General features: G+C 37.4%; 1 protein-coding gene and 1 long non-coding RNA gene across 9 annotated transcripts in view; one reads left to right on the top strand and one right to left on the bottom strand.

Moving 5' to 3' along the window:
• Positions 1–22,307, bottom strand: part of LOC100745576 (sodium/potassium-transporting ATPase subunit alpha) — a 170,552-nt gene that overhangs the window by 23,864 nt on the left and 124,381 nt on the right. For 5 of the 8 annotated variants that reach the window (XM_012384467.3, XM_012384465.3, XM_012384466.3 and 2 more), the window contains exons 2-3: positions 3,862–3,942; positions 2,126–2,251 (exon numbers count right to left, since the gene is read on the bottom strand). In XM_012384467.3, coding sequence (XP_012239890.1) covers positions 2,126–2,251; positions 3,862–3,942 — 207 coding nt within the window. Of the gene's footprint in view, positions 1–2,125; positions 2,252–3,861; positions 3,943–17,525; positions 17,669–22,307 lie in introns of those variants that run through there. The other 3 variants (XM_012384470.3, XM_012384471.3, XM_033320240.1) reach the window with 2 other exon arrangements.
• Positions 10,524–21,574, top strand: LOC117151542. Its single transcript, XR_004461554.1, has 3 exons — positions 10,524–10,534; positions 12,353–12,355; positions 21,416–21,574. It is a non-coding gene; the product is annotated as an uncharacterized LOC117151542 (long non-coding RNA).

Here is a 22,307-nt window from a genome sequence, read left to right as displayed (position 1 = left end):
GTTATGATAGTTTGGATATTAAGTTCTCAAATACTGGATTATGAAGTTATGTGAATTATGAAGTTTGTTCTTTATTTTGAATTAGATTGCGATGTTCTGTAACTTCTTTCTATTTGTTGGTTATATAGTTCTTACTCTGTGTAAAATGAGTAGAAGTACCGTTTACAGTTAGCATTCAGTCACTTTTTGATTATAGTCGTTTAAATTCTAATATTATCCCAATAGTTATATAGTACTTTTAAAATTATAAGAATCTGAATTATAAATCATTATTGATACCCAAACTATTAATCGTTTTAGCAACGTCTATCTATTCGAACTCTCAATATTCCTCGAATATCTATTTTGTTCTTTCAACGAACATCATGGACCAACGTCATTCCCAAATTAATGTGCATGATCATAACGGTAGCAAGGACCGGAGAAATAACCATTGAAACCATTCTTCATTATCGTCCACAAAATCATTGTACGCAATGATTATATCCAGGATGGTATTAATTATTTAGACACATCAATAACAGACTACATGCTCTCCAATCAGAAATTTTAACGACGAGTTAGATAATTTTAGTATGTATTGAAATTTTGCTATAGCGATATATTAACACATATATGTACTACTTTCTTCTTTTTAATTTTTCAATCAACCCATTCACGTCTTGTGTTAACGATTGCAACGCGTTCCACAATTATCGGCCTCGCTAAATAAGGGACATCAGGAATTTCGTGTCAGCGATGATACTCGAGAGCTTTAAATAACCCGATCGATCGAGGCGCGCGACTCGGTCGCGGAGAAAGAAAGAAAGAGAACTCGGCTCGCGTCAGCACCAAGTAATTATTCTAAACTGGAACGCGATTCCAACGATTTTCTTTTTTTAAATCGTTTCACTTCTTCGTATTTTTTTTTTACAATATTCTGTGAGAAGCAAAGATGGATTCTTTCAATTTGCACACGTGTAACGTTACACCTCAAATACGATTCAGTGTAAATACTCACGAAATTCTCTAAATTGGTTGGAAGAACGCGATTCCAAGGATTTTTTTTCTTTTTAATTCATATGACTCTCTTAAACTTTTTTTTAATAATATTTAATGAGAAGCAAAGATCGACTTTTTCAAATTGCACACGTGTAACGTTACACCTCAAATACGATTCAGTGTAAATACTCACGAAATTCTCTAAATTGGTTAGAAGAACGCGATTCCAAGGATTTCTTTATTAATTCATTTGACTCTCACATTTTTTTAATAATATTTCATGAGAAGCAAAGATCGACTCTTTTAAATTGCATACATGTAATGTTACACCTCAAATACGATACAAAGCCAACACTCACAAACTTTCCTAAATTGGTTAGAAGAACGCGATTCCAAGGATTTCTTTATTAATTCATTTGACTCTCATATTTTTTTAATAATATTTCATGAGAAGCTAAGATCGACTCTTTCAAATTGCACAGTGTAACGTTACATCTCAAATACGATTCAGTGTAAATACTCACGAAATTCTCTAAATTGGTTAGAAGAATGCGATTCCAAGGATTTCTTTTTTAAATCATTTCACTTTTTCGTATTTTTTTTTTACAATATTCTATGAGAAGCAAAGATGGACTCTTTCAAATTGCACACGTGTAACGTTACACCTTAAATACGATTCAAAGCAAACACTCACAAAGTTCTCTAAATTGGCTAGAAGAACGCGATTCCAAGGATTTTTTTTTAATTCATTTGACTCTCACACTTTTTTAATAATATTTTACGAGAAGCAAACATGGACTCTTTCAAATTCCACACATGTAACGTTACATAAATCTCAAGTGCGATTAAACAGCCCTAAAATTTTCTCTGCCTCGGTTGACGATCTGAATAAATTTTCGAATTAAAATATTGATCGTTAGAACATTCAATTTTCTAAAGTCCATGCAGATTTTTATTTAACCAAACGACCAATGTATTGCTTTTCAGCAGAGCTGGTCTCGACCTTTTTTTCTATGCAAACTATCAGAGAATGATTTCAAATAGGTTTCTGTTATAAGTCATTGATAAACGACATTTTTTTACGGAGAGGAAAAAGAAGGAAAAGAGTTGGTCGCGAAAGGGTTAAGAATGTGAATATACTTACGTTTTCGGGGTGCGTCTGAAATCTTTGATACAGTTCCTCGGGTGTAATTTTGTGGAAGTCAATGTCCAGCTCCTGCTTCAGGTCCTCTAAATTGTCCGTTCTCCGCTTTGGATTCTTCCGCCGCGACTGTTTTGCAAAAATAACATAGAACGGATTAATCGAAGAACAGAAAGTGAGTTAACGAGATATTAGGCGAAGCCCGTTTTATTTTCTCAAGTTTGGTGCTACGTTGAATCTAGGTGAACGCTATTAGCAATTGAGAGTAAAGCCAGTTTCTTAAGCTTGAAGTTATAAATACTTTGTTTAATATCCTACAATAAAAATAGGTTGGGAATATTATTTTTAACGAAGATGGTAAAAATATCGATTTTTTTTTGTATGAAAGAATTATAAGGAAAATAGCAAGAGAATACTTAATACTTTAATTAACATTTCTGAGATTAGTTTAAGTTCCTAGAACATTGATATTTCACATTGATGATTTCACATTTAATTCTTGAAATCTCATAATACATTCATCAAATTAGTTAAAGCTTTCAGAAAAGTTTCTAACTAGAGAAATCAGAGAATCTTTTAATATTTCAAAACTATTTTATTTCAAAATTATGATAATACCACAATCTTCGTTAAAAGGAGGGTGTCCTTATCAAAGTATAAGGATCACCCTAAGAACACCCTTCACCATACAAGATTACTTTTCATTCCAACACCACTTCGCATAAGAAATATTTACAATACAATCTTTCAGATACAATAATTAATCGTATGATCGTTAACTACAAGATGTTTCGTTTCCACGATCATACAGAATCGTCAGGGGACCAGTTTCAACCCTTCATCCCTGATATCAGTCAATTGTCTTAAATAGAGTCATTAAGATCCAGAAAGTAGGCGACAGACGAAATCCCAAAGAGAATATTCCTCAGTCACGAATCGTAATGTCACAGTAATATATAAATATATATATTAATTGTTAAATGGTATAAATTAATTATATACATTGTGTTAGTAGTCAGTGTCATAGCGAGTATTAAATAATACTGTGCAGAATACAGTAATATTCAAAAATCTCCAGCTCTATAGTCTTCTCGTCTTATATTCGAAAATCCACATGTTGAACAAATTTCAATTAAATTTTAACTAATACCATGTGATCGTATAACAACTTGTCGTGCCATTTTCTTTTACCTACTACAGTTTTCTACCGATATTAGTTAAAATTTTCTTAGAACATGTCGCATCATTCTTGCGTTATAAAACGAAAGACGCGTATAGCAGCTGAAAACTTTTGTACACCAGTGTATATAAAAAAGAATGCGTTAGTACCAGTCACCATAGAGAAAATAAGACTCCTCCCTTCGCAGAGGAACAGAGCAGAGACATTGATAAAAGTGTCTCGTTCGAAAAAGAATAGAAAGAGCAAAGATATGAAAGAGGTTTTAGAAGAAATTCTATGAAGGAATATTACGGAAAATTGTGTCGCCGATCTCCTGTGATTGTTAGAGTAGAACGACGAGGAAAATGGTTAGTAGAGAATGTCGAGGAAGAGAAAGAAGCGACGGAGCATCTTTTGCAGAGAGAATTCCGAAGATTCGCGAAGAAAAAGAGAGTGATTGAGATAGAAACGAGGACAGAATTGGAGGATTCTGTCGTCGATGAAGCAAGCACCGGCGAAAATTGCCGGCGTAACACAAAAATGGAGAGCCACCGCGGACCGGAAGTCACGCAGTGAATACCTTGTACATCCCGTCGGCTGTTTTGTTGTCGTCGCGTATTTTCGGTAGCGTTGCGACCCTGTACGAGTCTGAGCGGCCATGCTGTAAAAAATGAGATGATAAAAAAAACATGAGATGAGAGCGAAGGAAAAAAAATAAGGGTGAAAATTAACAGAGAAATAAAAATCGATGCTATACAATGACAAGTGAAAGATTCAATTAAACAAATAAATATTGCCATGACTCTTCGGTTGCGTCCAGTGTTCCTTGGTTCACGTGGCTGTAAAACTTCCTTTCGAACGTCTAACGAGCTTGAAAGGGCGAAATATTCAAGGACAATGAAAAATATATATATTCGAAGGGAAGAAATATAAATTAAATAAAATTGATGGAATATAAGAAGCGCGGATTAATCGTTTCACTTTCGATTTTTAATTAAACGATACTTGAGAATTTTCTAATTTCACGTAATTTAATTGAACGCGATACTTCAACACCAAGCACTCTCTAATTTTACGATAAACTTCAATTGCAAGCCCCAACATTCCATCTTCCTTTGAAGCTTCGAAGCTTTGACGCGTCCAGCTTCTTATTTCCACGATCGTCTAACAGTTCTTAGAATAATATTTTCCAAAAATAAACCGAATAGCCCAGTGGACGACTTTTGGTTCTATATTGCGTTTAGATCGCACGATCGGCGAAGTCGACCATGAGAACATGCAGAAGCGCAACGTGTTAGGCTTTTGGAAACACGTGGGCACAGTGGGCAGCGTGAATCGATTACACGAGGCCACGGTGCAGCCGCGAGCCTAATTTTCAAGAGCGACCTCGGCTGGCTGGTGTTTGAGTAACGACTACTTCCGGTACCGGTTTAACGAAGGCGTGTCACTGAAAATCGTCCGGTTCCCGGATCGTTTCGATCCTTGAACGAATAACTCGCGATGTAAATTACGATTTCTATTGTGAAGGACGCTATTGTTCATCCGTTCGACGTCCATCCATGTTTTTCTTGTACAGTTTTATAAACTGAAGGACGACGCTGAATCGACGAGTCTTGCGACTATTATAGTGATTTGTTAATCGAGTCATGAATGAAAAGTAAATCGATCTTTATTCTTCTATGCATAGGTAAATACGATATAATTTATTTTCATTCGAGATAAAACGATATATCGGAGTAGGAGAAGTGGGAAATCACGTTTACGTAAATTTGAAAACGTCCAATTCGAAGTTTCACATTTATTCGTTAATTCTTCGCGAATTCGTTAGTTTTCGGGAAGATGAAATCTGCACGATTTTTCATAAATAAATCAAATTCCACGTATTAAGCGCATTCTGTATATTTTCGGAGTTTTTCATTAATTGTTGAAAGTAACGACAGTTCGATCGTTACGTACGAAGCTTTATTCGTTTTAATCGAAATATCAAAGGGAAACGTGTACACCGATATGTTGTGTAATGAAAATTACCAGCATATTTATATAAAATTATTATATACGTTTATGAAAGCATCGAATTGAATGGTGCAGCCTGTTCGTAAAGTATTCGATAATTGAAATATTTCTATTGAAAGTAATATCAAGTTTGCGATAAATTGAGAACGAATGAAGCGAAGAATAAAGCTCCTTTCGATCTACCGAATAAACGCAAACGATTCCCTGTTATTTCCCCGTGTCTGGGGTATTTAAATCGAAGGGTGTGGTTTTATGGAGGTGAACGACTTCAGGGAAACATTCGACGACCATTTGCAGAGGAATGTTTGCCATGATATCTACCCGTGAATTGGCGTAATCTCGTTTTCTCGAATGTTTGAGCGCATACAAATGACGTACTCTAACGCGGGCATCGATAAAACGTTTCACAAAGGGATGGTATTTCTATGGTTCAAGCCTTAGAAAGTAGACGACAGATCAGAAATTCGTAAGGGTCGCACCCCTAGTCTTTCGACAAAGAAGATACTGAAACGTGATTGATCGATTGACCTACAATTACTACTACTCATACTCGCCAACATAAAAAAAGACGAATTCTTTGATATTTAGTTTTGCTCTTTATACCGTTGGACAAAATTTCGTACCTCGGTCGTTAGTTTTGTATACCAATCCTTAACTTTCTGTATTTCGTCTTAACCCTGTATTTTAATTTCCAATTTTCTGCATTTTTAGTTCCATATTCTCTTTTTAAATGTTCTATTCTCTTACATTTGTACTTTGATTGGTGATTACTCGTGCCTTAATTTTGCATTTTAATTCTTAATTTGTTGCGCGAGAAGTGTCGTCCTTTTACAGACACGTCTTTATACAAACGCGAAACCTAATCTTTATTTTGACAGAACAAAATCGATCACAATTCGACGAAATGATATAAAACGGAGAATATTGTGCATCCATTATTTCCTTATAAAACGTAAGAAACTTCTCGGACGACCTAATGTATTCTAATACTTAATTCTGCGTACCCTGAATTTCGCACTTTAATTTCTCGTGTCCTGTATTTTTAATTTCGCTTTTATTAATTTCACTGTTTAATTTTCAATTTTCTGCATTTTTAATCCTGCGCTCACTAGTTCCCAGTTCTTTTTTCTATCTTTAGTTCTGTACGTCTGCTTATTTATTTTGACAACATTATATATATATATATTTATATTTATTATATATATATATATATCGGGAGTTGGAAAAAAACTGCGAACAGGGAACTGCGTAAAGTTTCGCGAGATACATCGGACAGGATGGCTGTACGCGCCGTGTATCGATCGGTCGGTGCATGTGCGCGCGCGATGCGATAATTGTCACTCGTTGCAGGAGAAGATTTTGCCTAGCCGCAGTGCAGTAAATTGTCTCGACCTCTCGTCGACTCGGAACGGTGATTGCAATACCGAACGTGTCGCGGAAATAAGCGAAATAGATTGGCGCGTAGCCAGTGGTTCTCGACGCTCGCGGAATCCTGTTCCAGTCGGTCGATAGATCGTGAGTCAAATCGAAAATGTTTTTCCTACGATCTGTTGCTGTTAGATTTAAAAGCGCATAACAGAAACAACCAACACTATCATCGTATGAAAGTTATCAAAATCCTTGAAACTCTGAGAATTTCATAGCACTGCACCATCTTCTGATCCAACCACTTCGATCCTTCTCGAATCTTTTCAATCTCTAAACACAACTTCATCTTTCTTGCAATCTGAATGCCACGGTTGGTGGTAAAAATAAGCGAAGAAAAATAGTAGAAACAGCGATGGCAAAAACGTAAATGATAATTTCAACTATTCCCCGTAAATAATCTACGCGGACACTATGAGGATTGGCGGATTTTTCTGTGCTTATGGGAAATTGGAAAACAGAAATAATTCAGAAAAATGTACGAAATATCCAAAGCAGCTAGTAGTCCTTGCAATATTATTTAGTGGATAAAACAATTTTCTACACTTCCATTTCTTTCTAATCGCATTCATAAAATCGCGTATTACAAAAATACGCACTCCACTAAGCGTATACGTATTCGTTAAATTAACTCGAGCGTTTTATCGATACCTGGTTCTACTATCTGTCTATTTATCTTTCTTCCCTATCGTATAAGTAAGCTGAAAGATACCGGAAGATCGATTTTACTTTATCAATTCCCATGTTACTAGCGCTGTTGGCGAAAAAGGAAGGGAAGAACTGCGGGGAAACGTGGTCGAAAAACAGGACGGATCGAAGGCGAGCGGACGTAGTTGGTGACGAATGCTCAGCCTCTCTCTATTGATCCAAATGATACAGACACAAAGGTACGCGGCGGCTGTTCGTCAACGATTTTAACGAGCGGTGTGTGTCGACGGCAACTCTCGTTCCGTCGAAATAAATTGCCAGCGGCGTGCACTGTCATGCCCTCCTGATCCTCTCTATGACCGATATTTTAATGGCTCGCTTCAACAGGATTTTAGTTTCGAGCCATGCTTGCCCTTCCACGGTTAAACGTCCCGTGAACTCTGACACGAGTTTCCGTGCACATCGTTACAGGCTCGTGAAACATAACTTTTATCAAACATACGAAAAATGTGAAAAAGTTTCTTTCGTTTTGTAAGATGATAATAGACGAACAATAATTTCTGTTTTATATTATTTTATTGAATTAGGTATGATCCATTTCGTCGTATTTCTATCATTATGTTCGTGCATAATTCAATAAACTGATATAAAGCAAAAAACATTGTACGTCTATTATTTCCTTATAAAACGAAAGAACAACTTTTCGAACAACCTAATATATACGCGTATGGGCTACTTATAGAAAAGGTTGCAAGCGATTCTGTGTAACCGTAGTTTATCGCGGCGGTTGATTTTGTGAGCATCAACGTGTCGGTGATAGAGTTTGCGCATCCCTATACGTTCATGGGAATGTGAGAAAGTGCAAAATTGCACAGAATGTACATAATATGGAGACGTATATGAAATATTCAAGATATTAGATTGTCCAAAAAGTGTTTTTATTTTACAGACACGTCTGTTACAACGATGCATCTTTATACAAACATGAAACCTAATCTGTCGAACGTTGTGATCTTTATTTTGACAGAACAAAATGGACCATAATTCGACAAAATAATATAAAACGAAAAACGCTGTGCATCCATTATTTCCTTATAAAACGAAAGAAACTTTTCGGACGACCTAATACGTACAGCTTTTTATAATGGCCGATGTAATTTTCTACGAAGGCTATACCTTTTTTTAAAAATTATATTCGCAAAAATATGAATTTGCATAAAGATACACAGTGTAACGACGAATATACGACAAGCGGAAGTCTTAAATCAATGTGTTTACTGGAACATTGTACGCGTTCGCGGTCTCTTTGTGTCGTCGATAGAAATCAGAGTTAAAACTCTTTTGAAGAGTGGTCGAGGAGTAGCCAAGATTTGTATGAGTTTCAAGATAAACAATTTTCCATTGAAAAGTATTTTCCTATACGACGATGTTGTTCATTGGGATTCTTGTGACATTTATTTACGTAACGCTCATGTTTATTCTCCTACCATCTAATATTTTGATATTGCAAGTTCCTGGTTTTTCTCTCCAATCTTCTCTTCGATCTCCTGTCTGTGATAATTAAAGATACCTGGTCAATTGTTTATAAGAAAAGACCGATCTCTATTCTTTTGCTCGACACTGTAATGATTTTACCAGTAGTGTAAGATATACGCGTTGAGATGTTGAAGGTCTAAAAGATTAAAGGTTTGTGAATATTGGAGATGATTGAAGCGCATACCACGTGTCTGACCTTACGAGGCCTGATTCTACTTATCTTCAAGAAGCACATTTCCGTTCACCGTCACAACGTTCCATGAATCTGTCCCTGTCCCTTGAGAGTATCCTATCGTATCTCTTATTAATAATGTCAGCTACGGTTGTCAATATTGTCATGCATGTCTAATGCAAAGCTAATCGTCGATAGCTAACAATCATCCGTTTCATCTAATCAAAGCTCCATGCTCGATAACTTCATATCGATATATTGATTCTCAGATATAACTCAGTGTTGGCTGAATCATTGTGCTCCAAATGTCCAACGTCTACTGTCAAATATATTTATTGTCCACTACATATTCGCTTCGTAAAGAGAAAAGAAATATTGACGACATAGAAATACAACGTCGTTGTCGATTCTTCCATCGATTAGAAGATTACAGAGGAATCTTATATCTTATTATAACTTATGCTCACGTATGTTCTTTTGAGAAGAATAAAAACATTTTTATCTTTTAATTAATAGCGAGTAATTTCTAGAAAGAGGTACTTTTAGAAGAAACTTCAATTTGTTTCAGCGTCCAACGATATATTTGTAACATATGTAAATTGCAAGCAAATTGTTCATCGAATTCAAAATATCAGTAACCTACATTACAGATGATCTTTCCCGCTAATTTCACTCTCAATGATTCACATGAGAAAATAGAAACTAAGCTTTCAGATGAAGAATTAGGCGAAGAAAACTAATCCTCAGCAATATCCTCGTAAACATAGAAAGTAATTTAACTCCGAACATCTACATAATCCACAACTAACTCAGCCTTGTATGTAATTAGATAAGTAGATATTACGTAATAATTAACGATAATCAAGTATGTCACAATAAAATTCATACAACTTTTCCAAAACCTCAACCATATTAATTTTTACTTTTCAACACAAAAGGGTGAAACAAACATTTTGCCAAATTATCGTCAGCCTGACCGAGCCATCGACGACGATAACGATGCACAATTTTCTATATGGCCCTGTACCATCCCTCTACATGTGTAGACATTTGTATTCCATGTATGTGTGTTTCACACCATGGCGGAGGTGCGTACGTAACGAAATTGCATAATCGAGCTTCCTCAATGACGGGAACGCCGTGTGACGATCAACGAGAGATAATAACGTCGCGGAGGAGAATTGTCGCGTTTACGCTCGCGAGCGCGTCGCGTCGGTGTCGCGCGTAACAAAATTACGCTTTTTACGAGCGGTAGATGACGCTGGGCCCTGACTTGTACGCTTGGCCCCGACTTCTTCTACACGCTTGGCATTTTTATCTAATCGTGAACGCATTCCAACGAATACGTCGGCTGACGTATTTAATTCAGCCACACGCTGCAATATTAAATTACATGCCACGAATTATTCAGCCGGTTAACATAGCCAGACTTGAGACTATAAATTTCTCGCGGATCGTTGTCGCATTTTTACGTGCAAATCTCTTCATTCAAATCATCGTCGTTCCTTCCTTTTCCTCTCTGTCCCTCCGGGAGGCTCTTAGAGGCTCTTTGGTCGCGTGTCGAAGGACAGCGATCTCAAATTTGTTAATTTCGATGATAGAGAAAATAAAGTGAGATCCTGTTTGCTCGAATATCCGCCGCTTCCTGTTTCCTCCTTTCGTTGAATAAGAAATGATTGGTTTTTCAAGGGACGTTTATATCTGTCGCAGTTAGAAGCTTCTGCACAGCGTGGAAGTCTATCAAAGTCTGCGGATTTATATCGTTCTTTAGTATCGAAGGTTATACCGATTATTTCCAATATGTTTAATAATATGCTGCAATAATATTTACAGACATTTATGCCACCACGAATGTTTACTATGATCTGCGATATACCGATTGATCACGTGGACACGAGGAAACATTTGATATCCAGATAATATCGCGCGGTTTTATATAGCTTTAATTAACGTATCCGAGGAATAAATCAGCGACTATCGTCTCACAGAATGATTCATAAATTAGCCGTCGACTGTCCAAAGAGTCCTCAACTACTTGTAAAACATTCATCAAACTCTATCACGTGAAATAATCCCTCTCGAGGTATCGAAAATCTCTGGAAAATCAGGACTCAACTTAAAGCAAACTAAATGAAAGAAATGCTAGATTAGACCCAGCTATTTAGACGAAGCGGAGGAATCGGAGGCAAAAATAACAACTCGAATAGAATGTTGATTGCTTAAAAAATATTCCTTAAAAAATAAATACGATAGGAGATAACGAACCGGTGAACACTGAAATATCAAAAATCTTCATCGGTCTCGAATCTAATTGGAAGCAAATTAAATGAAACGAGTCGAAATCAAACGATTTGGAGGAAATTCACGGAACACTCGACAAAGATAGAGATTTCAAATTAAAAATTTCTCAACGCACACGTACGCTCGAAAATAGTCATCGAGATGGAACTGCGATGGAACAGCCGAATCGATGAAGGTAAAAAAATTGGGATTTAAATGGTCCTGTGGCATCCATGAAAATCCTAATCGATGTACAAACGTTCGACGTAGATCGATCTAATCCGCAGGCTACGATAAAGTTTGCAGAATGCGAATGCTGATCGACCTTATACAAATTGCTGATCGTTAGCAAATGCGCGCGAGCACGTACTTTCCGGACCAGTCGTATACATAACGAGAGAGATTAGCGCGTAGGGACCGGAAGTGGTTGTCGAGCAGGAAAGCGTCGCGATAAAAGGCACGATGAATCGACTCGTAATATTCCAATAGATGGATGTTTGAAGCTGAAGTAAATTGAATCGTTATTCATTTGTTTTTATATTGTTGTAAGATCGCATCTCGCTGTGGCTGCGTTGAAAAAAGAAGCTATGACGGATATAGAGAATTTGATGTAAATGTGATGCATTTATTATTCTATTAATGTTTTATTATTATTATTTCAAAGTTATAATTATCACTAATCTTCCATTACACGATTGCATTTCATTTTTGACGCGTTAAAACAACTACGTTCAATGTACAGAATTTACCGTGACAGTGATGCATTTATTATGCTATCATTATTATTTATTAGACATCGCAAGGTTACATCTCATTCTTGACGCGATAAAAAGAAGCTACGAACGATGTACGGAATTTTATGTAACAACGACGAATTTATTTTATCATACGCTTATTAATTTGTTCAATTTGATTTAAATAATGTAATAATTAATATTCCGATAAATCTACTGTCGTCGCTTCGAGTATCATTTTCGCGGCTGTTTTCAAAACTTAGCGAGTTATTGCCTCTGTAATTGTACGTAGTGTCCCCTGAAAGCCTGTTCTTGGAACAATATTATGGTAATTGAAATGGTCATAGTCCTCGACTAATGCAAAGTAACAAATAAAATTGCATCAAAATAATTTAGTGGAAGCTTACGTTTTTATGAAATAAATTTCTTTTAAACAATTTACAAAAAGAAAAATGCAAATATTCAATCGTAATTTTAGCGACGCTTTAAATTTTCTCGCAGTGTAGGATACGTTGAAGATAATTGTGTGCAGTTGGAAAGTTCGTACATGGTATGTTGGACGTTGTCTGTACAGCAGTCTATTATGTTGTGATCATTAGTTGGAATATATAGGCTAAGCGAACAGTGGAGCTCTGCAGGGCTCCCAAATGATTATCTATCCGAGCTTCGAACACATTTAGTGTACATAGATCAACGAGGTCGCTGTTGTAACGCAACGTTGTCCAGAGAAGACGTAATGTAACGTGAAATTGATGAAAAACAATGCAACATGAAATTGCAAAAGTATTACATAAAATATATTCTGAAACCGATACGAACAATCATTCTGCTTGTCTATTCAATGCAACAATCTCTATGCGATCTATTGATCTCGATGATAACACAGGTAGGATTTGCACGTAGCCATTTTCACTCTGCTATTTATTACCTGAATCAATAACTGTACCATCTAAAAATACTTTTGTACAGTTATAAAAGTCTGTCGTGATAGAAATAAATATGTTCGAGTTTATAGAATCCACTTGAAAGATACGGATACGTGGCAAATATTTTTCACGTATCTTATTACTACGAATTATTAACGTTTGTATCGCTTTGAAGCTACAAATAATCTTTCAAATTCTAACGACTATACTTTCGATACATTGAAGAGATAAGACGTACATTAATTGTTCATTTCAGCTTGCAGACATGCTCTCGCCAAATATCTAAAACAAATGCTCGAAACGTGCCATTAACCCGACCAGCATCCCCTGTTTGTACAAAATAAACTCGTCGCGATTTTATTTTGCTTTCATTTCCATCCTCATCGACGAATGCACTGCTTTTTCCAGAAACATACTTTTTCCTCGAGCAATCTTTAGGACGAACTTTCATCTCCAGTTACTTTTTAGAATAATTTTTCGACGTTGTACGTGTCACAGATCTATCCATCGAACGATGAAATATTACGACGATGAATTTTTATTGAAATAAGATTTTAGGAAATTTCACAGCAAAGTTAACGCGGACTAAAAGTGACTACTAGAATTAATATCTAAAATGAGGGGAAGTAATTCGCTGAGAAGTTATATTGGTCGACTCTATGAGTTAAGATTCGTAGGATAATGGCAATGACGAATATTATTTTCCCAAACATTCCTTCGAAATTCTTTATGCTGTCTCTTTAGAAGTAGATCTGCGAAAATAAAATCTCTTTTTTGACAATGTTGAATATCGGAATAACGTGAAGTTTATCGTGTTTATGTATGTAGATTTATAAATACAAAGACGTAAAGAATGTAATAAAATACATGAAAATATATAAAATATTCAAATGAATGCGAAGGTTGCAATATCTAACACGCGAAGAAAATCAAAACTATCTTTTTAGGTACGTTAATAAAAACTTGAATTTGCATAAACGTCTACGCTAATAAATCAGCGTGTTAATCCATCATTGATGATTTCGTAAGGTAGAGTTGATCAATTTGGCTTCTCAGAGGCTGGAATATAAAAAAGAGCAGAGAACCTCGAGCAAGATGGATCTCTCGCAGTCTTTCGAAAAGAAGGCACGTTAGAAGCTCGCTGAACGAGAGACAAAGAAACAAAGTAAGCGAACGACCACGCCGGGGAGCGTAATCGTCGAATTAAGGTCGAGGGTACGGGGGCTTTTATTGAGAAGAAAGCGTATCTGGGGATCGCAATTACTTGCCAGAAACGGGGGACGCTCTTGCGATTAGCGCGGTCAGGATCGACGAATTTTCTGCTGTGAATTGCACAGATAAGAATGTAACAAATGTCTTCGATTATTAAAAAAGTTTCAGTCAGTTTCGATAAATAATTAATAAATAGATTTAGAATTTATTTCCTTTTTTTTCTTTAGAATTTAGTATCGATCATATAGCAACATCTAATGAAATCAAGAAATTAACAACAATCAGAGTAGATTAATTCATGGGTGAATTTTTCGTCAAAGGATTACGTTACAGTAGAACACGGAATTGCAATGAAATTAAGAAATTAACAAAAAGTGGAGTTGATTAGATCGATTTTTTAGCAGGCTCGCGCTATACATAGCACACGACACTGCAATGAAATTAAAAAATTAGAGGAAAAATGCAGTCGATCAATTTGTTTTCCCGAGGCTCATATTACACGCGGCAGTACATGAAACTGTAACGAAATTAGGAAATTAGCAAAAACGAATTAATCAATTTGCTATCCCGAGAGACTCGTGTTATATGCTACAATACACTACACGCACTACATGGAATCGTTTAATAAAAGGTGTCTGGAAATGTTTGAATGGAGTTTTCACGAACCTGTGTACCGCAAAGTACACAACCGCGAACAACTTGCATTCTGAACTAAGAAAAACAATGGCCAAATAAACAATAAACGAAAGACAAACGCGAGCAGGAACTGAAACAACGGAAAAGCAACGGCGTTTGTAAATTGCGACAGCTGTAGAAATTAGTTTGTACGTTGGAAAGGGGTGGATTTCACCCTTTGGAGAGCCTCAAGTTCGTTCTCGCTTGTCACAGACGTTCGACCCACGAATTTCATCGCGACAGACGCCACAAAACCGAGTTTAATCGAGTTGCATAACCGTCTCTCTTCGTCCTCCACTCGCCCCACCCCTTCGAAAGGGGCGGAAAATGGGTGGAACCGGAAGAGCTCGAAGGGATGCAACGGATTGACTTGAAATTCTAACAGAGTCAGCCCGTGCTTAACCCAATTCGATCTTCGTCGAGGACTTGACTTGGTCGGAACCAGAGAAGGGTGGAGTTCTCACGATACCGTGGTACTAACGAGGGTGGCGCGGGCTGAATGCTACGCTTCATCGTTGCGAACTCGCAGATATGGCGACGTTACGTTATTACGTAACGTGGAAAAGGCCTGGAGAATTTGAGAAACTTCTCAACTGATTTGGCGCTTGTTGGAATAATTGGAATTTCTTGTCAAAAATAACAATATACGTGATAGCACATGATGATTGAAACCTTGTATTTAGCATGATATTACAGAGAAGAAAAAGTAACGTTTAAATTATAGTACCGAGGTTTTATAATATCTTATAATATGCATTGTGAACGTAGGACTATCGTTTCGTTAAAATGTATTTTGTTTCAAATTGTAGTGGATTAAGTATTCTGATCCAAATAACAGGAAGCAAAGAGAATATAAAAGTATGACAGTAAAATATGAACATAGGAAAGGAATGTATATTACGCAGATTGCAAGTAGTAAAATCGTGGGAAATAAAATATTTGAATCGCTAGAGATCTGTTATTAGACTTCTCGAAGTTTGATTTTTAAATGAATATTATAATATCGTAGGATTATTCTTTCACTAAACTTGACTGCATTTTATTTCAAACAGTTCGGGTCGGTTTATTTGAATAAAATTGATTTAGAAGCTCGTTGTTCCACTTCTCCTTCCATTGGGTTTCACGGTAAACGATAAAATTGCGTAAGAGAACGGTTTATGAAGCACAGAGATTCACTTAAAACTACGCTAGTGAAATATGGTGCGGTATTCACGGCAAATAGTGGGTAGATAAAATTTGCATCTTGATACAAAATAACCGCCCATAAAACGGCACAGGTTGTTCTCTATGGTAGATAAACCAGAATAGCGCTTGCGTTCAGAGTTACAGAGCTCGTTCCTCCGTAACAAACTTATTCGCGATAAAACCAGCCACTGTGCGATGGAAACATATTATGTAGATGTTCCAGACGCCCACTCCAACTCTAAAGGGATTACAATCGAGGAATCGATCGTTTCTGGTTTCTCGTTTGAAGCTACTATAAAGAAATAATCATAGCTAGAGCTAGAAGTTATTGCTATTCCAAGAACACTAACCCCATTTCTATATCCTTATACTCATTATACTTGTCGTGCAGTTATTATATCATCCTATAATTCCTCTTTCGTTTGGTTTCCATTTGATAGTTTTTCAATTTTCTTTAAAAAGAGGACACGATATTTTAACTAGAAATGAAAGAAGAACGAACAAATGTAATATACGTTATAGAAAAAGTTGGACGAATAAGAAGTTAGCTCTAACGTATGGTAGTTTAAACAGAACAATAATTTACATTCGAAGATTCAAAATTTTTCTAGCCGATAGTACAGATCTCGTAAGCAATCGATTAAGCCAATTTCATTATACCTATGTCGACACCTCGACAAATAAGTTACAAGTTTCTCACATTTCAATTATATTTCTATCCTCGAAACGTGCTCTGCAAATTGAATTTTCATTATCTACCCTACTATGCGTTGCTACACGCAGATAATTTCCATACAACATCTGCTTCTACGTTATAGAACATTGATAAATCATCGTGAACGTTCTTTTCACAATTCCCTGATTTTGATCTCAGGTTAAATTTAATTTCGTGCTCGAAAATAAAAATCCACGATGTACAAAATGGACCAGGATGTTTATCCACAGAATCCTTCATTCCAAAACGTTTCAGTACGAATAAAAATTCCCGAAAGACAAAGACAAAGATTAAGTCCAAACAGTTTCTCTCCGACTGAAGACAATCAGAAAGAAGAATTTCTCATACGCAAACGATTATACCTAAGCTGATCATCCACGAAACCCTTCGCTCCAGATATTTTCTCTGCGAATAAAAACAGCCACCAACAGAATAGAGCTAAGATATTCATCTGTGAAACCTTCGATAGCAAATATTTTCTTTCCGAATAAAAACATGCGGAAACAAAAATGTCCCATATGCATATGAATTAGCTAAGGTATTCCTGCACACGATACTGCAACCACTCGTCCTTCGGCCCCCGGAGCGGAGAACGCGACGCCAGACGTCGCGTGATCCGTTCGCGTATCGCCGCAGCGCGTCACGAAGCCTCGAACCGCCCCCGAACGATTTAAATCGGCCTGGGGCCGCGTCCACACCGCGCTCCTATCGATGGTACCGTACCATTCTGATCCAGAAACCGACCCTCTTACACCGCCTCGCCTCGTTCACCCTGTGACGCGACGTTCCGCTTTCCGTTTCTCCCTTTTCCACTGTCCGCCGTGGGTCGATGAGGACGGAGCCAGCCGCAAGTGACGCGCATGCGACCTAACAGCCCCAACCAACCACCTCCTCCATCATGGATCAATACCCAACCAGGCCACCTGCCTTTTCTCTCTCTCTCTCTCTCTTTCTCTCTCTCTTTCTCTGGTGCAGCTCGAAAACGCGCGTGTGTCGCTGAAACACGCGACCCAACGTACGGGCAACACTCACGCGCGGACAATCTGGCGCCATAGGGTTGTCTCACGAGTCTTGATCTCACGGTTTCATCATTTTCGTTCGCTTGAATTTTTCAGCTAAATTGCAGGCTAGAGGTAAATTGGATGCGTTTGGACGAATTTTCCGGGTGGACTGTGCAAGGTAGGTATAAATTAGAAATGTTTCGCGAGGTGATTTGGGTGGAGCATGAGCCGCTTCGATGAATATTCCAGGTAAATTGTAAGGTAGCGTAAATTGCAAGTGGTTTGTCAGGTGATTCGAGGAACGTCGGTTGTTTCGATGAATTCTTCAACTGGTTTTCCAGGTTCTCGTCGAATGATTTCGGTTAAACATGTGCTGTTCCGATGAACTTTCTAGGTAGACCGTAGGGTGAGCGTAAATTAGAAGTTGTTGATTAGGTGATTTGGGTGGGGAGTATGGACTGGTTGGATGAATTTTTGAGGCAGATTGCAACGGAGGGTAAATCGCAGGTGTTTCGTTAAGTGATTAGGGTAGTGCATAGGGTGTTGGAATTTTTGGGATAAATTGAAGGTTAAACGATTTAGACGGAACAGAGGCTATTTAGACGAATTTTGCGGGTAAGTTGTAAGGTGGGAGTAGGTAAATTCTATTTACTACTATTCCGTTAAGTGATTTGGAATATGGATTGTTTAGATAAGTTCTACAGTCTACTGAGTAAATAAGACAATTTCATTAGAGTAAGATATAGATTAGAGTTAAGTGGATTTTCGGATATATAAAGTGAGTAAGATGTTTTCGATAGACATAGATTGGCTCGAATGGGTGTGATATTTTCATTAGGGATGGGCTGTTTAGAGTTCTAGGGTGTATTGAATGGGTAAGATGTTTTCATTAGGTAATTTGGGCGAGGAAACATGGCTTGTTTGGATAAATAGAGTGCATTGAGAGGATAAGATGTTTTCGTTGGTGTTAGTGGATGATCGGTTGATTGGAAAGTAAATAACCGGCGTTCGAAGCCTACAACATTAACTGCAGAATGTTTCCCAATTTCTGTGACATCATTGAAACATCTGGGATACAGAATTTCTTCAGATTTCAACATATTATGGTGCATATTGTTATATCGAAAGAAACATCCGTCTGAAAGAACCTCTTACAATCGTAGACTTGGAAAAATTGTAGAAATTGTTTTGTAGCAGCAGCATAATTTTCTTTCGTAACTTAGGTACTCGTTAAGATTAAGAAGTAGCTCTGCTGCTGAGAATTTATTCGATATCGTTAAGGTAATTAGACGTCAGGCCTGAAAAATGTAATTAACTTGGTCATATGATAGATTCTTTAGAAGTTTCGTGTCTCCATAAAAGAACAGGAAAAAAAGAAGAGTAGAGGGACGGAACTTGATAACATCATCTTTAAGCTTCTACACAGACGCAGAAAGTTAATAAGATCTAACTACATTTCTTTTCAATTTCCGCTTATTCGCTCCTTGCCTCATCAAATTTGCAAACGTCCAAAGCACGGTAACTCGATTACCGTTAATCCAGTCAAAGTTGAACGAAGATTAAGGTAGCCATTTAGTTTCGAGCAATTCTGCTATTCTCATTGTTCGCGATTAAGAAAAATCGTTCTTTTCTCTCTCTAACAGACGGTCGGTTTGAACGCAAACTTAATTGGCTGCCATTTTTCTCCTTGTTTAATATTACAGGCTCCATTGCGTCACTTTTTCCGACCCTGTAGTTCACTGTCTCATTTTTCCTCGTTTCCACCAGCCGTTTCAACGACTTCTGCTGTCTTCTTTTTAGCAGGCTGACGAGGGTGGCCAGAAACATATACCGGCCAACCAGGTCAGCACAGAGTTCTCGTCCTCGTTTATCACATTGTGTCCCTTGTGTACGTGTATACATGTAGAAGATAGTTATGTATAACTCGGATAACGGGGACATCCTTCGACGTCCTGGACGTCACTGTGGTTAGCTTCCTTCGGGCTATTTCCGAGCAAAATTTAGTATCGACGCGGTATATATTCGGATTGATGGTTTAGGAGTTTGTTGTTCTCATGCTCTGCTACGTAAATTTAGTTTTATCGACTTTCTAGAAAATTCCACGTGGAGAAAATATATTTGAGAAATTGAAAATTGTCAAAGTTGTGGAATATTCGAGTTTAATTAAATATTAATATTTCCAAATTTTCGGAACTGTAAAAGTCTTCCAAACTCCGAATATTCGAAACTTTTAACTTCCTAATTGTCGAACTCGCGTACATTCGGAAACCTCTAGTTTGATTTACCAAACTAGATTTACCAAATTTTGAAATTACCAAATTTCCAAACTCCCGATCTGCCAGACGATCAAATTTCTCCATTTCCAAACTTTCGTTGCCCGGAAATTTATTTTCCGAATTTTCAAATTTAAAAATCTCCAAATTCCCAAACTCCCCATCTTCCGAACTGCTAAATTCCTCAATTTCCGAACCTTAACCCACCCAAATCCCCAAACGTTCTAACGTCCAAATATTACGCCAGAACGTGAAAGCTACAAAAAGGACGTAAACGAAACGCCAACGAAATTACAGACCAAATGAAAACTTGCAGAATCTATCTAGCGAAAAAGCAACTTCCTTGATCCCCGTGGTAGCGTCACCTACATGGCCATAAGTCGTGTCCCAAAAAAGGACAGCAAACAATATGAAATATTTCACATTCAACGCCAAACAGCGTCCATTCAGGGGACTCAATTGGCTGGCACGGCTCAAAGGGTCCAACCTGGTCCCATGCGGCTTAGCAAACCCGTTCCTTCCACTTTCCTATTCAGAGGCATCTCTTGGATCACATTCTCTGGGCAGGTCTCGCGTACCCTTCTGCGTCGCGTTCATTTCACTCGGGACCTTCGTACAACCAGTACGAACAACAGCGAACCAGTGACCCATTAATAGGACACGTCGCAAACCGCCCCTAGTCTGCCTGGTAAATATGTAACCGGTACACAGCCAGCGAGAATTCGTGTAACTGTGTTATACGATCCGCGTAAACTAATTTCCACCGGTGGAGAATCGTATTACCAGCTGCCACGAAACTTTCGATCAGAGGAAGTCGACCTGGTTGACGGCTCGCGTCAAACCTACGGTTGGTATAGTCGAGGTATGGTAGGTATAGAATACGGTTCTGTATCAGTGGTTTGTTAGAACGTTACTATGGTAATTTAATGATGACTTTTAGTAGTTGCAGATTTAATTAGATCAAGGATATTTGCAGAAATTCATATCTCTATTATTGACTTAATTAACACTGGAACTACCAATTGTAAAACCAATCAAATTGACTGGTTTTACAATTTTATTTTAAAATTCCTACTTCGTGTTATATTTTTTTCCGGCAATGATGTAACGACTTTCGCAACGATAACTAAAAGAATAATATAATGAATTTTATTTTGTTTCTTATGTATTCAAACTCAAAATAATTTTGTATCCAGGCTATTTTTACCACTACCAGTTAAAATGACCGATACTTGTCAAAGTATAAAATTCTGCAATCTGTTTATCGAGCCCCAATTAACCAGTTTCCTCGTTTTCTACAACTTCCCACACGTTTTTTACATTTTTACTGCGTATTCAGTATGATGATATCGGTTATCAGGAAAATTCCGGATCGATCGCTGGATCGCTAGATGCCAACACTAGGAATACCACAGCAGTCAAAATGACTGGTTCTACAATTTTATAAATGTGTCAACCCTCGTTTAGGGATCCCAGATGGATTAATAATACCAAAAATCTACTACATAACATGGAATTCCTTCTGTAAGAAAGTAATAAATCACTAAATATACAAATATTCTATTATTACGTATTTTTTAAAGACCAGTCATTTTGACTGGTTTTGGTAGAAATAGCTTCGTGTTACCTATAGGTAGTTCTAATGTCAAGGAACTGGAACCTACGGACAGATTTGATTCGATCGATTATAACGAGTACTTCTTTTTCCGATATTTTTGTACGTTATATGATGTGTCGTTGATGTATTATAGCAATGAGCTATATATTATATATGTCGGGTTTACATTAGAATTAGTGTTAGGGGCGTGAAACGAATCTTCGTTTAGGTTACACGTTGTCGCTATGCAATAGAGAAGACATTGACTAGTGCAAATACGATTATTATAGAACTGGACAAGTAACCGCGGTAGTTAGGTACTCGAGAAACTAATGACAATGATCCTAGGTTCAATAACGAATCCGCGGTCGACGGGATGATAGATGAACGTACTCACAAAATCTAAGTCGGACGCGTAATATTCACTGGTCGTCGCTCCTTTCATCGATGAGATCGCGAGCGAGAATGTCTTTCCCGTGCCGATGATGCCACAGAGAAAAACTATATTAGGGTGTGTCTAAGGACACGAGATCATCGGATTCGTCGAGAAAAGCCTTCGTTCAGAAAGTAAGGGAAATTGGCGTTGCTGCTAATTGGTCAATCTCCATATCGGTGGTTAGAAAAAGATGCTAGC

Source organism: Bombus impatiens, unplaced genomic scaffold (assembly GCF_000188095.3).
Source record: "Bombus impatiens unplaced genomic scaffold, BIMP_2.2 scf_0263, whole genome shotgun sequence".
Classification (NCBI taxonomy): domain Eukaryota; kingdom Metazoa; phylum Arthropoda; class Insecta; order Hymenoptera; family Apidae; genus Bombus; species Bombus impatiens.
The sequence above is the reverse complement of the archived record's forward strand: the minus strand, read 5'-3'. Positions and strand labels throughout refer to the sequence as shown.